Here is a 19259-nt window from a genome sequence, read left to right as displayed (position 1 = left end):
TAGCTCTGTTGGGTTTTGAGGAGAGGAAAAGTCAAGATGGGCGTCTTTCTCTAGATTTTTTTAGGGGACTTACTGTTTACTGTGACTTGATTATCCTTTTTCCCCTTAGATTTTTAGAAGAAAAAGGATATAGAAGTTTGGGTGAGTTTTTCCAGTTTTTGTGTTCCATGTTTTTTTTCCTTTTTTTTGGGTTTTTTATTTTGTTTAATGGGGCTGTTGGGTCACTCACCTGCTCCATTTAGTTTGTTTTGTGACATGCATTTTGTAATCTTTTCTTTTTTAAAAAAAAATCAAGAACAAAACTTTATGTTCCATGGATAGTATATTGTTTTATTTGTATAAAAAATTATTTCGATTTTTATCTTTAAAATTTTGCCCTCCCCCTTTTTGTGAGGACAAATTGAATGCATGTAAAATAATCTTGTTTATTTTGCTTTCTTATTGCATATATATTTATTTTGAGTGCTTTCAGAATGCAAAAATATCTAGTTTTTGTAAAAGCATGCTTAAGCTTTATTTTCTGCTAGAACAAATTTTCAAAACAGCCCCGTTTAAATTTTTATTTTTCAAAATCGATCATTTTTTTTATTTACCAAAACCGACCCTTTTTTTTATTAACAGCCTAATCACCTTCCTAAATAGTCGGGGTTGCCAAGCCCGACTATTTAGGACATAAATTTTCAAGGTTTAAGGTTTCTAATTGGGGTTTAACACCCTTCTAAATAGTCGCGTTGGCAACCCGATTCCGATTGTTTAGGAGGATGATTAGGCTGCTAATAAAAAAACGAGTCGGTTTTGGTAAAAAAAAAAGGGTTGATTTTGAAAAATAAAAATCTGTTTGGGGCTGTTTTGAAAAATTGTTCTTTTCTGCTACAGGTGCACTTGTGTCTGTACAGTTTGTTATTTGCCTCAATTTGGTAGCAATGTGTGGTTTAGGTCCAAAGTTCAGGAATTTTTACTTAAAAGTCTAATATATAGCGAGTCTATTTTCTGTAGTCGTTTTTGGTAAACAAAAATTCTCTATACTTATTCCTAACATTTTTGGAGTTTTTCAGTAGCTGACCAAATATACAAAGAAGAATCTGATTCTTCTATGTTGCCCATCTATTATTGTTAATTTATATTATCTTACTTTGAACTTATAGATTGTATACACATTTGTTCGATTTTTCTACTTTTCTTTACTTTCTGTTGACTTAGACTTTAAGTTCTGGATATCAGTTCCATTGTTCAAGTGAGCCTTTTGGTTCGCTGGGCTTGTTTAATTATTTCAGTGTTATTAATTACATATGTTACTATTACCTACTACAAATGTTTTACTTCACAGTTATTAAATAAATTGAACTAAAGAAAAAAATCTATAATGGTATTAGTCATAGGAATAGGACCAGCATTACAATATATATTGCTAAATTGACTTTCCTTTTTACTATTCTGTAATGTTTTTAAGTTAATATTTGAATGAGAAATTAGTGATGAATGCAATTGAATGTATGATGGAATGCATTTAAAGGTGAATCCTTAATAAGAATTAGTGATTTAGTGAGACCTGGGAGTAATCATTTTACAGATTGAGAAGTTGGATAACCTGAAAGGATAATGTTAGCGATTTAGGGAAATGCTTTACTTGTAGAGATGATTGTTTCTTGTGTTACTATGTAATCAATATGTCTATTAAGACCTGGAAAGAATTATATAAACAATTAGATAAATGTTGAAGAACATAGGACTGGAAGCAGAACTCGAGGAACCAATTTCTGCTTTGTATGACATATTTCGCAAGTGACATTGTTTGAGATTATGCAATTAACAATGTTAAGATGCTCAGACATGTACATCAAAAACCTATGAAGAGTCTCGATGCTTTTCTTCTTCTTCTTCTTCTACTTCTTCTTCTTCTTTTTCCCTTTTCTGAAATGTGAGATTTATCATATCCAAAGAGCTAGCTAGAGAAAATTTATGTGTGATACAGGGAATGATGAAAGTGGTCCTATTGAGACCTGCCATGTCATTACCATCTAAATTTGTCAATTGCTAAGTAGTTATGCATCAATTTCTGCTTTACCGATATTTTATTCTCAGGCTGTTTTATGTTTCTATAGCAGTTTCTAAATGTGTATAATGTCTTATTCTATTTTCTAATCTCTGTTATGAACCCATTTTTGCACATCTAATTCTTTAGTGATGCCTTTTGCACTTTTCTTTTTACACATGCACATACAAACTCTTTGATTATCTGCTTGTGATCTTCCATTACATTTTTATATATACAAACACATAAATCTGAACTCTGAGTGCCTGCTTGCTATAATTCTGTTACATTTAGTCAAAATTGAACTTTTGCTGACCCATCAGACTTTTTTCCTTGTTTGCTTTGCAGTTTGCCCACAGGAAATGCATACAAAGATGGTGCAATAAGAAAGGGGACATCACATGTGAAATCTGCAACCAGGTTAGTATGTGATATCAGAATTATCGACTTTCAAATATTGTGCATTGGTTATTTTCATCATTCTGAGAGATTGGCTTCTCTGACTACAGTAGGTTTATGATACCGTATGAACTGGAGGATTTTTTTCCTTCTATGTCATGTTACTCAAGTTCGTACAGTTTTAAGCCGATTTCTTTGATAGTGATAGCATAATCATTAGCAAATTTTAGTGCACTATGTTGTACAATATTAATGTATTAAACATTAGTTTTGTCTTTCCAACATTGCTTCTTATAAAACTAAATGTTTCTGGTAGGAAATTTTTTGAAAATTTCCGAATTTATTTTGTGATGATTGACAAATACTCCTGAAACTTGATTTTTGATGGAAAAAATATAATCGAATTTTGTTGAGATACTTTTGTTTCTTTTGTACTCTGACAAAGCATTTAATTACTTGTTTATTGCAAAGGTATATGCACCAAACTATTTTGCGCCCCAACCCAGATTAAGCTCTGACGTGATAGCCATTGATATCAGGTAATTCCTAGTGATTCTTTGCTTATACTGTTAGCTATATCTTCCTCAGAAATAATACATAAGTTGTTTTCTTATTAGCTTAAGGCTTTATCGTTTATCATTTATATAATATAGTATATATAGATGTTAGGCTTCTGAAATGCCTCATTGAAATTTGAATGCACTTGTTTCTTGCACTCACTGCTTCTTTTGCACTAGTCATAGTTGCAGGTTGATATATTTGTTTAGCAGTATGCAAGTTTATTCCTGCTATTTCATGAATCATTTTTCCGCGAGGAAGATAATTTCGGATTGTGTGGCTTTAAGACATTCTTACAAGTTCTGAGGGTTGGTATCTACAGGAGTAACTCTTTTAGAACTTAGCTGTTTTGTCTCTGGTTTGACTGTTAGAACAAGAGGCGGAAATAGTTTTTTTACAAGTCTACACTTAGTTGTGAAAAGAGGTAGTGGATTGTGAAATCATGATATGTATAAGTTCACACTTTGATTGATTGCAAGTGACGTCATTTATCTGTATAGTTGCCAAATTTCAACTAAATGGTCTCTTTTATTTTTCTGTAGACAAGGTTGGGGTACAAGGATTGATCTACATGACTCCCATTTGCTAGCCATTGCTGCTGCAGAGCAAGAATTGCTAAATGCAGAGTATGAAGAATATGCAGCTGTGCATAACAATGGGATTGCTTGTTGCCGCTCTGTTGCTCTTATTGTATGTTCAGATTCTTTACTTTGTTTATTTTTGGCCTTTATTTCCTGAACTATATAGGTTACAACTTACAACTATAAGCTAAATTTGTACAGTTGATGCTGCTTTTGCTTGTACGCCATGTTCTCATGGTTATAAGAGACGCCGGGATGGTCCAGGATGCATCAGACTTCTTCAATGTAAGTAAATTCTGTATGTCCTTGACATACAACCAATGATAGGATAAGGGCTGCAATTTCTTGAAACCTGAGAAAAAAGTAGTGTATTATGTTAGATAACCATTTGTTCAATTAAGGTGGTTAAGTTGGATGTTTGTTATTGTTTCTATTATTGATATAGAGTTTTAAAGAAAATCTTTAGTAGAAGCTGCACTGGGAGTAATAGTTATTAAAATATTTCTGAAAGAAGGCCTACATAGGTGTTTTTAGAACATAAACAAATTCTTTCAGTAAAATTGCAAGAACACGATGTTAAATTCTGCATTAAGATCATGATCTCATTCCCGAAGTTCTGAATGGTCTGTTGAGATTTTGTTATGGTATAATAAGACATCTTGGCTCAAATCCAATCATCTGCTTTGTGCCATATTTTCTGGTGGTCATCAATAGGGGACATTCAGGCATTTTTACATTTATTAATGCATAATCGCTTGGTAATAATTTTTTTTTCTTTGTGCCCCTCAGTTATCCCTCCAGTTTGCTGGTTTCCTTCTTCCATGTTACTTGATAATACAATCATGCTATGTCCTGCAAAGCCGTAGAAGACGACAGGTAAACATTCACTTTGGCCAAACAACTTTCTCTCTCCCCCCCCACCCTCCTCTTGAGATATCCTTTTCAAAATTCTTGTTGTGCTTGCTTTCTCACTGGACCTTATTCCTTGGTTACTTTAAACTGGAAGGTACTAAACCAAAAGTTGTCTAAACTTATGAGAACTTACTTCAATTTTTTTCCTGTAATTGGTTTAGGCGTTTCTCGGTTGAAACATATTAAGGTATCCTTATAAAAGTTCCATATAAAGAGAATCATGGGGGAAAATGTGTTGTTTATTTAGTTTGAATACAAGCAAGACGAGTAAGAACAAGATTTATGTAGCCAACCCTAAACATTTGTGATAAAGGTTGTAGTTGTTATTGTTGTACAAACAAGACGAGTAAAGATGGCTCTTTCTATTCAAAAAATAGCCTTCTTAGCTTGCCATATTAGCATGCTCATCACGAAACCCAGAGGAAAATGGCATAGTCGAACATATGGGTTTACTATTTGCGTTTAAAATTTGTTGTTGATTTTCAACTAAAAGTTAGATTCTTATATGTACAATTTCTTCAAGTAATTTAAAGTTGTCAAGAAGTAGTGTAGCCTTCATGAGATAACTAGTTACTCTTCTTCGATGAAATCTGTGGTTCTCGAAATTTTTGTGTGCCATTCATTTCAGAAGATAGTGTACTGGTAAAATCTACTTCTATTTCTCACAAGAGATCGTTATGAAACTAGAAAAGCTTTTTCTGGCATTCTTACTTAAAACTTCTCCTGCTTTCAGATATCCATTTGATTCTGTTCCATGTGCTATGCATGCAGGTCTGAGATTTTCTTTGCCCTTTTCCTAGAATTCATTCAAACGAAAGGAGAGGTGAGCTCTATCGCCGCTCAACTTGCTTACCTTTTTGATATTTGCGTAAAAAATCCTTTCCTTTTCGTGCAAAAACGGAAGCCTCAAGCCATTGGTTTTCATCTTTTGTGATGCGAAGAAATGCTCTTCAGGGGGGAGGAAAAAAAAACAAACAAAATGTATATATGAGAATCATCATCAATGTTATTTATATCTCAGTTAGTTATCGTCTCATCGGAGATGTATCTTTGCAGCATGTTTCGACTATAGGCAGCTCCAGTCTGAGCTTCTCTTGCAATTGTAATTTAACCTGATTTGTGCTGCAAGTTAATGCCTTTTCTGTTGATCCTTATCATGATTTCTCATGATCTAAACTTGATGGTTAAAATATATGGTTCCAGATTATTAAGCTTGAAAATACATTTTTCCTAGGTCCACTTGAGTACTGTCACACTTCTCAAGCTTGGTGCGCAATCAACGACGTACCTTTAAGAGAAGGATTAATTGCACATGGACCCCTGTATTATTGTTGTTTTGGGATGTACCACCCCTGTAGTCTCATTGTTGCGGATAGACCTGCCTTTAAAATTTCTGGACTCTTTTTACAGACGAGTAGGCTCACTAATTTCAGCTAGGTGGGCAATATCTGTCAAGGTTTCGTTATAAGGTAAAAAACAACAATGAATAAAAATAAAAAACTGGGGAGTATATCTTCAACAGTGAAACTGCAGGTAAAAAAAAAACAAAGCCCCTCAGACCGAAATTAAAAATGCAGTGTTTGGCATGAATGCTAACAAAGCCCCTGGACCAGATGGCTATTCTATAGCTTTTTATCAATCCTTCTGGGAGCTGATTAGGGAAGACCTCATTGCTTTAATGCATTTTCTATATGCTAATCCCTCTCATCTTTGCAGGGTGAACAAAGTTTTTATCACTCTAGTACCAAAAATTAAAGAATGCTCTATGGTCAAAGATTTCAGACCCATCAGTCTTATTAATTGTCTCTTTAAAATCTTTTCGAAAATTTTGACCAATAGACTGTCTCAGCATATACCATCTTTGGTGGTTCCTACTCAATCTGCTTTTCAAGCGGGTAAATCTACCCTTGATTCTATTCTTCATGCTAATGAAATGATTCATTACTGTTCAAAAAGGAAAAAAAAAGTTATAATGTTTAAGATAGATTTTGCAAAGGCATTTGATTCTATTGACTGGTCTTTTCTTATTGACCTTCTGAAAGCTAGGGGATTTGGTACTAGGTGGTGCACATGGATACACCATATCATTTCCTCATCTCAATGTGCAGTCCTAGTGAATGGTTCGCCTTCTAAATTCTTCTCCTGTAAGCGAGGTCTCAAACAAGGTGATCCCTTATCTCCAATGTTATTTAACATTACTGTCGATGTCCTCAACAGAATGATTATGAATAATGTAGAAGATGGCTTATTATCCTCTCTTGGGCTTAAAGAGCCTCTCAACCCCTTGAGAATTTTACAATTTGCTGATGACACATTGCTTTTTGTTAAAAGCACCTTCAAAGACATCTCCATTCTCAAAACTATTTTATACATCTTCGAAGAGATATCAGGTCTGAGTATCAACTATTTCAAATCCTCCCTTGTGTACTTTGGCAAGATCCACCGAAGAGCTCAAAGTCTGGCCGCTTCTTTGAACTGCAAAGTCGAATGTCTACCGATCAAGTATCTTGGTCTGCCTCTGAAATATGGGAAACTTTCAAAATCTGATTGGCAACCTTTGTTGGACAGCATCTATAGAAAGCTTGCATCTTGGAAGAAGAATTCTTTATCCTATGGAGGAAGACTTGTCCTCATCAACTCTGTGCTGACATCAATTCCTTTGTATTATATGTCTTTCTATAAGTTACATACATGGCTTATCAAAGAAATTGACAAAGTTGGAAAAAACTTTCTTTGGACAGGAAATGAAGAAACAAAAACATTCAAATATTTAGTCAATTGGAAAAAAGTTTGCTTAAGTAAGAAAGAGGGGGGATTAGGAATCAAAGACGTCTCTTCTTTCAACACTTCACTCCTAACTAAATGGTTATGGAAGTGTTTAGACAGGAATTCCTCATCTGGTGATTTACTGCATAAACTTTATGTTAATGAAGGTTCAACTCTTCAAATCAGGCAATACAATCCATCCAATTCATCCTTCTGGAATGCAGTGTTAGCAAATAGAGAGGCCTTCTTTCATAACATATCCTGGGTGCTTGGATATGGTGACAAAATTAGATTTTGGGAAGACAAGTGGTCCGGCACTAACTGTCTATCCAGCTTATTTCCGAAGTCTTTTAAACTAGCTTTCTCTTCCAATGCTTCAGTTAGAAGCCAAGGGAATTTTCTTGATAATGAATGGCATTGGCATCCACTGATGAGAAGAAGTATATCTCCAGAATCTCAAGCAGATAGAGTTAATCTCATGGATCATATTAGGGACTACCATGTATCCCCCACCTCAGATCATCCTAAATGGTCCCTTACTCCTAATGGCATGTTTTCAGTCAGTTCTTTCTACAAATTTCTGAACTGTAGAGGAATTACTAGCCCGATACATAAAGTTATTTGGAATCCTATCATTCCTTCCAAAGTTCGTGTCTTCATTTGGCTCCTAACACTTAACCGACTGAACACGAAGGATATTCTTCAAAAAAAAAGGGTGGAATGGGGATATCACTTGTTCCTTTTGTGGAGTAGAAGCAGAATCAAGAGAACATCTGTTCTTTTCATGTTTAATAACAAAACAAGTATGGAAGCATTTCAGTGATTATCAGTTACCTTTCCCATGGCCAAGATCCTTGGAGGAGATTATGATATCTCTAGAAAATCGTCAATGTATTTTAGGGGATCTATGGCGTGTTATTTTTGCATCTGTCAGCTGGAGTTTATGGACAACGAGAAACAATATCATATTTGAACATACGGTTTTCTCCTATAAGTCAATTATTAACCAGACAATATCGGTCTTGCATGACTGGGCATGCATGGGAAGTGGCTCTAAGGCACTGAAGATAGCAGCGAAGCTTAAGGAGCAACCAATCTGCAGAAGTATCTAACAGCCTAGGAATGAAGTAGTCAAACATCTTTTGTTTTACCTGTAAAAACAAAGAACTTAGTGGGTTTTATAATTTTGTTTCATTGGGTTATAGAAATTATTTTCTCTCGCTACTATATGTATGGCTGGTTTTGGTTCCTCCTTATATCCATGTCAACGGTGAATGACGGCAATGCCCTCTCTTCACCTTTATAGATGTTTGGAAGAAGAAAGTCATACATCACTAGTATTGAAATTTCATAATTTCTATCTTCCAATTTTGGATACAATTCGTATCCTTTTTTGTATATATATTTTTCATTAATATTATGAACAGGGTATATCCCTTGTTTTTTTCTAAAAAAAAAACTGCAGGGGTAGTAAATGCAAAACGGTGATCCTACAAGGAGACTATGCAATCAACGCTCACAAGAATTCATGTAGGCGCGTCTGTTGTTATTATTTCCGACTCACCTGCGTCCACTCCAGGCAGTGAAAGGATGGCCTCGGGCTTGGGAGTTTGGGCTCTTCTAACTTCACTCTTTTAACTTGCAAGGCTCACTCGCATTCATTACTGAGATAAGTAAATGCGACATGAGCAAACTTGTGACAAGCTTAATTTGCAAGATAAATCTTGAAAGAAAATAAAAACTCAATTTGAAAGGAAAAAATGGAGAAAAGGAAAGATGTGGGTTGCTGAAAGGGAAGTGCGAGTATCCTTGACTGAAATTAATGGGAATGAAAGGGCACGCTCTTCATACTGAAAAATATACATGCATTTGGTTTCTGAGGTGCTTGTCACCAACAGTCATGGAAATGTTGTTGCTAACAAGTTACACTAGCTTGGCATATAGTATATATATTTATTATATATATATCTTATATAGTATTATATATATGTATATATTATATATAGTATATATATATATTATATATTGAGAGAGATGAGAGAGAGACGCGGAGATTTAATGCAATATCCTCTGTCATAGGAGGGGATTGTCCTTGACGCCTCTAAAATCACATGAGTTGAGCGGACCATTGTGGCATGATCCGCTCGTTTGAACTTGATCTGATATTTTTAAAACTCCAAGACCCAAGTTTTGGGGTGCTATCCGTCGTCGTTTGACCCTTATCCCTCGTCATCATTTTTAACGCCGTTTTGAATGAATGAACTTTTTTCACATGGCTCGATGGAGGGGTCAACGCGCGGTGCATTTCACCCCAACTTGTCGGTGTTGGGGTTTTAGAGAAAATGGCTAGATCAAGTTCAACGGAGCGGAATCATTCCACAATATCGGTCGAATTAATGTGATTTTAGAGGCTCAAGGAGAAAATCCCCTCCCTATACTAGGAGCCCATTAATCTCTCTCTCTCTCTCTCTCTCTCGTCTCTGCTATACTATATATATATATATATATATATGCACTATATATATATATATAAGTAAGTTATATATATATATTATATATATATATATATATATTATGAGCATTAATGGGGTATCCTTGTCATATGGAGGGGATTTCGCTCCTTTGCACGCCCTCTAAAAATCAATGATTGAGCGACTTATGCGATGATCCGCTCCGTTGAACTGATCTACATAATTCTAAAACCCCAACACACCAAGTTTGGCGGTGAACCCCGTCGTCGTCCTTGGACCATTCATCCACTCGGTATCAATTTTAACGGCTTTTGAATGAATAGGACTTTTCACATGGCTCGATGGCAGGCGTCAAACGACGACGGTATTCACCCGCAAACTTGGTATGTGTTGGGTTTTGAAATATGTAGCATCAAGCTTCAACGGGAGCGGATCATCGCATAATCGTCGCTGCAATCATGTGACTTTTAGAGGCGGTCAAGGAGGAAATCTCCTTCCTATGACAAGGATACCCATTAATCTCTTCATCTCTTCTCTCTCTCTCTATATATATAATACTATATATATATATATATATATATTATATATATATATTATTATATATATAATATTATATTATAGAGCAGAGCAGAGAGAGAGAGAGAGAGGAGATTATATTGAGGTTCCTTTCATAGGAGTGATTTTCCTCCTATGACGCCTCTTAAAATCACGTATGATGAGGATCATTATGGATGATCCGCTCCGTTGAACTTGATCTACATATTCTAAAACCTCCAACACACAAGTTTGGGCGGTGAACCGTCGTCGTTTGACCCTTCATCCACTCCGTATCAATTTTTACGGTTTTGAAATGAATAGAACTTTTTCACATGGCATCGATGGAGGGTCAACGATGACGGATTCACCCCACAACTTGGTGGTGTTGGGGTTTTAGAATATGCTAGATCAAGTTTAACGTAGCGATCTATCCATAATGTCGCTCAATCATGTGATTTTTAAGGCATGCTTCAAGGAGGAAATTCCTCTCCTATGACAAGGATACTCATTAATCTCGTATATGCATATATATATATATATATATATATATATATATATATATATATATATATATATAGAGGTAATGTTTTCCTAAGGTGACACCTTAGATTCCCACCACTACAAGAAATTACATCTTTAATGAAGGGATTTCCCTTCGTTAAAGAGCTAAAAACCTTCGTTATTGTATGCTAACGACGAGGAAAAATCCCTTCGTCACCCGTCGTTGAAGCCCTCTTCGCTAAAGGGTCACGAAGGGATATACTACCCGTCGTTATAGAGTCTATAACGACGGAACATATTACTGTCATTAATATTTACGACGGTAATTATCACCGTCGTTATCATCAGTAACGGGGATATATATTTTCCCATCGTTACCATCAGTGACGGGATATTTTTCCGTCGTTACCATCAGTGATGAGATATTTTCCCGTCATTACCATTAGTTACAGTGATATTTTCCCGTCGTTGAAGACTAATTAATGACGGTTGGATACCGTCGTAAAAGTCCACATAATAGGTAATTAGTAACACATCAACGACGGTACTTTTCCTTCGTTGATGAATAAAATACGGTTTATAAAACCGTCATTGTGGACTACAAATTTCTAATATACATTAATAATAAATTTTTCATTCATAGGCAACTATCATATTATTCTCAACCAGACACTAAGATTCACAACAAAAACATATTAAAAATACCCAATAATGAATAAGAGGTAAAATAAAAATTCCATTCATTAATAACATCAATAAATAAAATTCCACCATCCTCAAATATTCAATACTAATAATAAGAGTTAATATCCTAATTGTTCCAAAGAAAAATACATGAAACTATCTAAAACAAATTAAAATAAAAGTTTGGGGAAGACACATCTCTGACACCTCTAATCATCGTCAAAAGAAGACTCGAGCTACCCATCCTAATCTTGCATGGATAGCCTGAATTTTTTTTTTAAAAAATCACATAATTAAGAAATATCAATTAAGCAAATATTATCTTATTAAGTAAAAAATCACATTTTTTAGTGCAAGTAGTCAATCATAAAAGTATATAAGAGATTTTACAAAAAATAATTACCTAATCCTGCACATGTTCTCGAGTTTGAGGAGTCAATGAAGGTGATTGCCTAAAAAAAAGTTCTTGCATAGCTTTCACTTGTAACTCCAACTCAGACATCCTTTGTTGTTGTTGTTCCTGCTCATCTAAGCGTTATTGAAACATCTGGTTCTTTCTCTTTTCTTCTATAACCCGTGCTTCCAGATCAGATCGACTAGGGAGCGGTCCTCTCAAATCTTTCAAAGTAGTCCCGCCACCAAATACAGTAATGTGACCATGAGATTGCTTCCCCCAGATTTTCTCAACTATCTCAATGTCAGAAAGTGAAGCGTTTGCTTGTTTGACTTGAATAATTTCATCCTACAAAAATTAAATTCATATGTTAGTACTATATAATGCATCATTATCAAACTTAAACACATATTCTACTTACATATTTATCTTGATCCCTATTTTCTAGTGTTTCATTAGCTTTCTTTCGAGTTTCATGGAACATTTTTGCCACATCAGGTGGATTTCCTGACTTGCCACCCTTATTCAAATATTAAATAAAAATGAGTACAACATCAAACTAAAAAACAAAGTAGTTATAAATAAATAGGAAATTAGTTTTGAATGTATACCAATTCCCACGCAATTTGTCTAAAGGATTTGCTGCCCGTGTGGTGGAGCATCTTTCGTTTGCCTCTGTTAAGTGTATTTTGTTGGCTTGCTTTCTATACATCAAGATTAAAAGATAATTTTAACAATCCAACAATATACATGGAACAAAATTAATAAAATTAGGAGATTAATACCTGAAATTTTGAAGAAAAATAATGTTCCTTAACTAGCCAATCCCAGTCATCAACACTCACTTCTGTAGGTCTATTTCTAAGTGCAACTTGCAATGAATTTTCTTTCACATATTTCCTGTGCATGTCACCACGCCACTTATTCCACAAATCGCGCAAGTGTCTCATTACTAACTCTCTCTTTTGCTCCATGTCCTCAGCATCAAATTTATCCTATATCAAATTTGAATCAAAATTTAATTTATAAGAATTAAAAACCAATTGTAAAAAATTAATTTTCAATATACCTTAATGTCTTGGCACATAATATAGTGAAGAATATGGAAAGTTCAATAATTGGTTCACACACTTTTACAGGAAGAAGGCCACGAATCGATACAGGAATCAAGCGCTGTAAAAGAACGTGACAGTCATGACTCTTTAACCCCAAAATCTTACACTCTTTAAGGTTTACACATTGAGAAATATTGGATGAAAATCCATCTGGAACTTTTAACTCCTTTAGAAATCGACAAAATTTGCTTTGCTCTTCTTGGGATAAAGTATAACAAGCTGCTGGCGTCACAAGTTTATCTCCTCTTTGGATTGGATGTAACTCCGGTTTTAAACTCATTGCTTGTAAATCGAGACGGGCTTTGATATTATCCTTTGTCTTTCCTTTAATGTTCATGATTGTTCCCAGCAGACTATCACAAATATTCTTCTCAATATGCATGACATCTAAATTATGTCGCAATAAGAGAGTTCTCCAATATGGCAAATAAAAAAAAAATACTTTTTTTATTCTAATTATCTCCCCGTCTTTCGTGTGATATTTTAATTTTCTTCTCTGGATGATTGGTCAAGGTGATCCCTATAAGATCTTCCACCTGCTTAAGGATGTCATCTCTGGTCAGCTTCGACACTGCATACCCTCTCTCTCTAGTGCCATCAAATGATTTCTTATCCTTTCTCCAACTGTGATTTTCATCAAGATAGCGACGATGCCCCATATAGCTCTGCCTGCCTCCATATTTTAACCTGATAGAGTGAGTATGCTTATTACAACAAGGACATGCTAATTTCCTCTTAGTGCTCCATCCAGATAAATTTGCATAAGCAGGAAAATCATTAATAGTCCAAATTAGTGCTGCACGTAAAATGAAATTATGTCTCAGAGATACATCATATGTTCGAACGCCTGAGGCCCACAACTCCTTTAGTTCTTCTATCAATGGTTGTAAGTAGGTGTCAATAGCATCTCCAGGACCAGTTGGACCAGGAATGAGCATAGATAAAATAAAATTGGATTGCTTCATGCACATCCATGGTGGTAAGATAGATAAAATAAAATTGGATTGCTTCATGCACATCCATGGTGGTAAGTTATATGGTACAAGTAAAACATGCCTTATGCTATAAGAAACTTTTGAATTTGTGAAAAGGCTGGAAACCATCACTTGCAAGACCGAGCCTAACATTTCGGGGCTCTTCGGCAAAGCTTTCATGTAGCTCATTAAAGTTTTTCCAAGCCTCAGAGTCAGCTGGATGCCTCATCACACCGTCCTCAACTTGTCTTTCATGGTGCCATCTCATATCAGAAGCTGTCTTCGAAGACATGTAAAGCCTTTGCAATCATGGCTTAAGAGGAAAATATCGTAATGTCTTTTGTGGTATTTTTTTACCATTTGCCTTTTGCTTGATCTCTTTTCCATGTTTATCAAGTTTCCATCTAGAAGCACCACATCTCTGACACGTATCAAGACCTTCTTCATTTTTCCAAAACAGCATGCAAGAGAATGGACACGAATCAATTTTTTCATATGATAGGCCAAGGTCTCGGATTAATTTTTTGGCCTCGTCATACGAATTAGGCAGTGTTGATTCCCCTGGCAATAGATCCTCATTCAAAAACTGGAGCAACATTGAGAATGATTTATTACTCCACCTATTTAGGCTCTTTATGTGAAGTAGTTTCACTAAAGCAGATAACTTTGAACATTTAGAGCCTTCATACAAAGGTTTCTCGGAGTCACCTAAAAGACTGTAGAATTGTTTTGCATGTCCATCTGGTTCCTGCTCAAGAATATCCTTACTCGACGTGGCATCAGGTGCAACAACGCCAGTTGAATTATGAAATAAATGTCCAATCATTTCTTGCATTTCATCGTCACTCTGGCTTTCTTCTGTCATTTCTTCTTGTTCTTCATCAAACTCCGATAGGGACTCACCCTGTCATTCGCCGTGATGACACCAAAATCTGTAGTTTTTAATAATTCCATGAACAATCAAATGGGTCTTTACTGACTCACGATTACCAGACTTCACATTGCTGCATTTAACACATGGACATCGAATTTCAAAGTTGCCATTCTTTTGATTGAAACCATTAAACAGCTTCTCATATGCATAGTCTAAAAACTTATCAACCCCTTCTACATATTTTAGATCAAGTCTATCATCATCTACTAGGTCCATCCAATCTTTATTTGGTGCCATTTCCAAGCAATGTACTAATGCTGGATATTCGACTCTATAAAACAAAAAAACAATATAATTAGTTTATAATTAGATTGTGGTTTAATAAATATTGACTATATTTTATTTGTACAAACAAGCATTGTATATATTTACAAATATCCCCTCCAAAGCATCATTTTACTAATTTGCCATCTAAATTGTCTTTTCCATTTAAGCTTATGTCTCAATTTGAACGAATATTTAATGACCAAGCAAATCCAAAACACATTTAGTTAATTTCAATTTGTTTATGAACTGAATAACTAATAGCTATGCATTTACTGTCAAATGAGATAGCGAATCAAATATGATCGAATAGCTGAATGAATAATAAGTAAACTGTTTATTGATTAATTGGTTCACTTTCATCTTTATTATCCTATCCGATGTAGGATTATACTCACATATTAATAACCACAACACTCCCACTTGTAAAGCATAATTATTAGTAAAATTTATATTACGAAACTAAACCATATTTTTTATTAAATTGATAAATATATATGGCGTGAAATCAGCCAAGGGTTGTTACATTTGGGCTCGTATCTCAAGTGGGCTTTATTTTCGAGGGTCAAACTTTAGGCCAGCCCAGAGAAAGAGGGTTCGTTTAATGACCAAATAAATCCATATTTAAAATATTTTACTTGATGAATGCGGACAACGGAACTTTTTATTAAAGAGTTCATTTATTTAATTGAAAATTGCATAGTTAAGTTAGTATTTATAAAAATATATTAGCATATACGTGAAATAAGAAAAATATATTAATTATGCGTATGCCTGTATTTATATACATTGCCTTACATATGTCAAATAAGATAAGCAAATACATTGAATACATAAGTTATTATTAGATTGTGTGTTTTTCTTATAGCAGTACATTAAAGTGTTAGTTTTAATATATAACTTTAGGGTATTTAAGTGCAACATTTTAAAACTTTAAAGTATACAATCTAATGCAACAATTGAAGGTATACAATTGCAACTTATTAAAACTTTATGGTATAAATTGCTGCCAAAAAAGGGAGGGGAAACTATAGGGTACTTGAATGCAATTACATCAAACAAAACTATAGGGTACTTTTAAATAAAAGGTATTTTAAGGTAAAAGTGCAAAGTAGGATAAACTATAGGGGACTTGAGTGAAAAATTACCAAACCACAACTTCCAGCTGCTGGTGGATGTAGAAGCGGTGCTGGGCCGACGCCGACGACGGGGCGACGAGCTTGGGCGGGCGGCGACGACGTTGCTGGGGCGGCGGGGCGGCGAGGCGACGATCTCCAACGCGGCGACGATCTCCAACGCGGGCGGCGACGATCTCCAACGCGGGTCGGCAGTGGCGGAGAGGGTCAGCAGCGGGGGCACTGGGGCGGGCTGAGGCAGAGGCGGCGCTGGGGTGGGCGGCGTTGGCACAGGGCGGCGGTGAATTTTGAAGACAATGATATGGTTTAATAAAACGTGATTTAAACAGTAGTTATGAAAATTAATCTAGGGTTTAGTTAAATACATATAAATAGTTGCGGTTAGAATATGATTTGGGTTTCGGGTTATTTATATTAATTTTAAATACTATTCCTATTATCATTAGGGACTTAAGATTAATGAAGGTAATGGACCCATTCGTCTTTAATAAGACCCAATAACGACGGTATTAGGAACAAATTAATGAAGGGACTAGAAAACTGTTACCCATCTCACATCATTCCTAAAATATTTGTAATCACTTGACGAAGGCTTTAAAAACCCGTCGTTATTATATGCACATTAACGACGGTCAACTAATCCCTTTACTAATTTTGGTCGTTAAATACTGTATTTCTTGTAGTGCACCTAAAGACGCGGCCTAAAATCACATCATTCCCTAAATTTTTTTGTGATCCGTTCCGTTGAACTTGATCTATACATTCTTAAACCCAAACACATCAATTTTGGGGTGAACCCGTCGTGTTTGACCTTTCGTTGAGCCGTACAAAAAGTTCTATTCATTTGAAACCATTAAAATTACGGTGAGTGGATGAAGGGTCAAAACATGACGGGTTCACCCCAAAATTGGTGTGTTTGAGTTTAAGAACGTGTAGATCAAGTTCAACGGAGCGGATCACAAAAAAATTAGGAAATGATATGATTTTAGGCTGTGTCCTTAGGTGGGAGTCTAGGGTGTCACCTTAGATTCATTTTTCCCATATATATATATATGAGATTAATGGATATCCTTGTTATAGGAGGGGATTTCCTCCTTTACGCCTATGTGGCACAATCCCCACCATCCTCATAAAATAAGAGAGTGTGTGTGTGTTGGTGGGGATTTGTGCCTACTTTATGAGGAGGGTGGGGATTGTGTCACATAGGCGACAAGGAGGTAAATGAATAGAAAATATTGAAGTAGTTAAAATGAGTAAGTAATATCATGAAAGTAGAAAATAAAGAAAACATAAAAAATAGAAAGATATGAGAAACTAAAAATAAAAATTTGATGAATTTTTTCCCAAAGAACCAAGTAAATGTTAGAATTAAGCAAGTTTAGGTAGTGGAATGGACATTACAATATACGAGCAATCTTAATTGTTACATATCTACGAATAGACAAAAAATAGGGTAAATTTTAAAAAATCCCCTAATGATTTTAGGTGCTTTGCATAATACCCTTAGTATTTTTTTCCACTTAACCCCTAAAACTCCAAATTGTCACTTCCATATTTTGTTGAGTAGGATTCAACAATGGTCCTAAATCAGTGATTCGAAACTTCTTTTCTTAAATCTTAATTCATATCGAAATTCAAAAATTATAATAATACAGATGAAATTGGATAGATCCGACCTCCTATGAGCATGGGCATTGTCTAACCGAATTTCTTAGTTTAGATATTATAGGGAAGGCCTAGTAAAAACGCTTGACAGGACCACATAATCCCGATACTTTAGCCCCCAAACTCCGAAGTGTCTCAGATAATGTAAAAACGCTTGACAGGACCACATAATCCCGATACTTTAGCCCCCAAACTCCGAAGTGTCTCAGATAATCCCTTATTCTTCTAATGTTTCCCTAAAAGCTTTAGCCCCCAAACTCCGAAGTGTCTCAGATAATCCCTTATTCTTCTAATGTTTCCCTAAAAGCTTTTTTATGGTTATTTGAAACGCTTTAGGAATCTCAGGAGTCAAGTACTTATAATCAAGAATTTTGTGTAATAGAAGGGTACAACTTAATTAAAAGAGTAGAAAAGGACAGTACATCATATCATCCATAACAGTTTAAATTTTGATTCTGAGGTGATTTTATATATGAAACATATATTAATTACTTTCCCCATGCTTGCATTTCACATTGATAATTAGTACACCGATCACTTCACGAAACATATATTAATTACTTTCCCCATGCTTGCATTTCACATTGATAATTAGTACACCGATCACTTCACATGCATTCAAATTCTCTCCAAAATTTACATTGATAATTAGTACACCGATCACTTCACATGCATTCAAATTCTCTCCAAAATTTAACCAAAAATTGACCATAAATAAATAACAACAATGAGAAATATTGTTCAGACTCATACGGGATCAGAACATTTGTACTGCAACTGCTCGTACAACATGATTTTGTAACTTACAGAAACAACAAACATTGTCTTTCACTATTTACATAACAATATACAAATAAAAACTTCGTGTCTTTCCTTATCAAAGAATAGAATGTAATCTGATACAATAAGAACTTGAACATCTAGACTCATACGTTGTAATCACATGATCCTCATGTTTACAGTGAAGATATTTACTTTGGCAGCAGCCCAAGAAGCCCAATTTACAACAATACCAAAGAACAACTCCTAGAACCAAAGATCAACGGCAGCAGCCCAAGAAGCCCAATTTACAACAATACCAAAGAACAACTCCTAGAACCAAAGATCAACAGCAAGAACTGACGAGAATATAAACAAAGCCAGCCGGAGATCCTTTTCCTTGTGGTGAAATTCAATAAGCAACACTTTTGAAAAATGGACAAGAAACATATAATATATTATTTTGTACGAGAACTACCAACAAAATTAGTGTTTATTACTAACACCGCTCGACTAACATCGTATTTAACAAAACAAAGAAAAACAAAATCAAACCATGCGATTAAACAGCTCCTTG

At 35.1% G+C, this 19259-nt stretch overlaps 2 protein-coding genes across 2 annotated transcripts in view; one reads left to right on the top strand and one right to left on the bottom strand.

The window, feature by feature from the left end:
- The window catches only part of LOC109837615, a 5991-nt gene extending 361 nt beyond the window's left edge, over positions 1-5630 (top strand). The window contains exons 2-9 of the mRNA XM_020405936.1: positions 882-895; positions 1973-1984; positions 2381-2452; positions 2903-2970; positions 3532-3679; positions 3772-3855; positions 4360-4446; positions 5254-5630. Of these exons, the coding sequence (XP_020261525.1) occupies positions 882-895; positions 1973-1984; positions 2381-2452; positions 2903-2970; positions 3532-3679; positions 3772-3855; positions 4360-4446; positions 5254-5259 (491 nt within the window). The 3' untranslated portion in view covers positions 5260-5630. The remainder of the gene's footprint in view (positions 1-881; positions 896-1972; positions 1985-2380; positions 2453-2902; positions 2971-3531; positions 3680-3771; positions 3856-4359; positions 4447-5253) is intronic.
- On the bottom strand, positions 11556-16282 carry LOC109835990. Its single transcript, XM_020403941.1, has 6 exons — positions 16271-16282; positions 12621-12830; positions 12447-12539; positions 12257-12355; positions 11845-12183; positions 11556-11705 (listed from the first exon to the last, which is right to left on the bottom strand). Exons 2-5 carry the CDS (start codon positions 12807-12809, stop codon positions 11977-11979), a joined length of 588 nt encoding a protein of 195 aa, XP_020259530.1. The 5' UTR covers positions 12810-12830; positions 16271-16282; the 3' UTR covers positions 11556-11705; positions 11845-11976.

This window comes from Asparagus officinalis, chromosome 4, assembly GCF_001876935.1.
Source record: "Asparagus officinalis chromosome 4, Aspof.V1, whole genome shotgun sequence".
Taxonomy (NCBI): domain Eukaryota; kingdom Viridiplantae; phylum Streptophyta; class Magnoliopsida; order Asparagales; family Asparagaceae; genus Asparagus; species Asparagus officinalis.
This window is presented reverse-complemented; position numbering and strand designations above follow the sequence as displayed.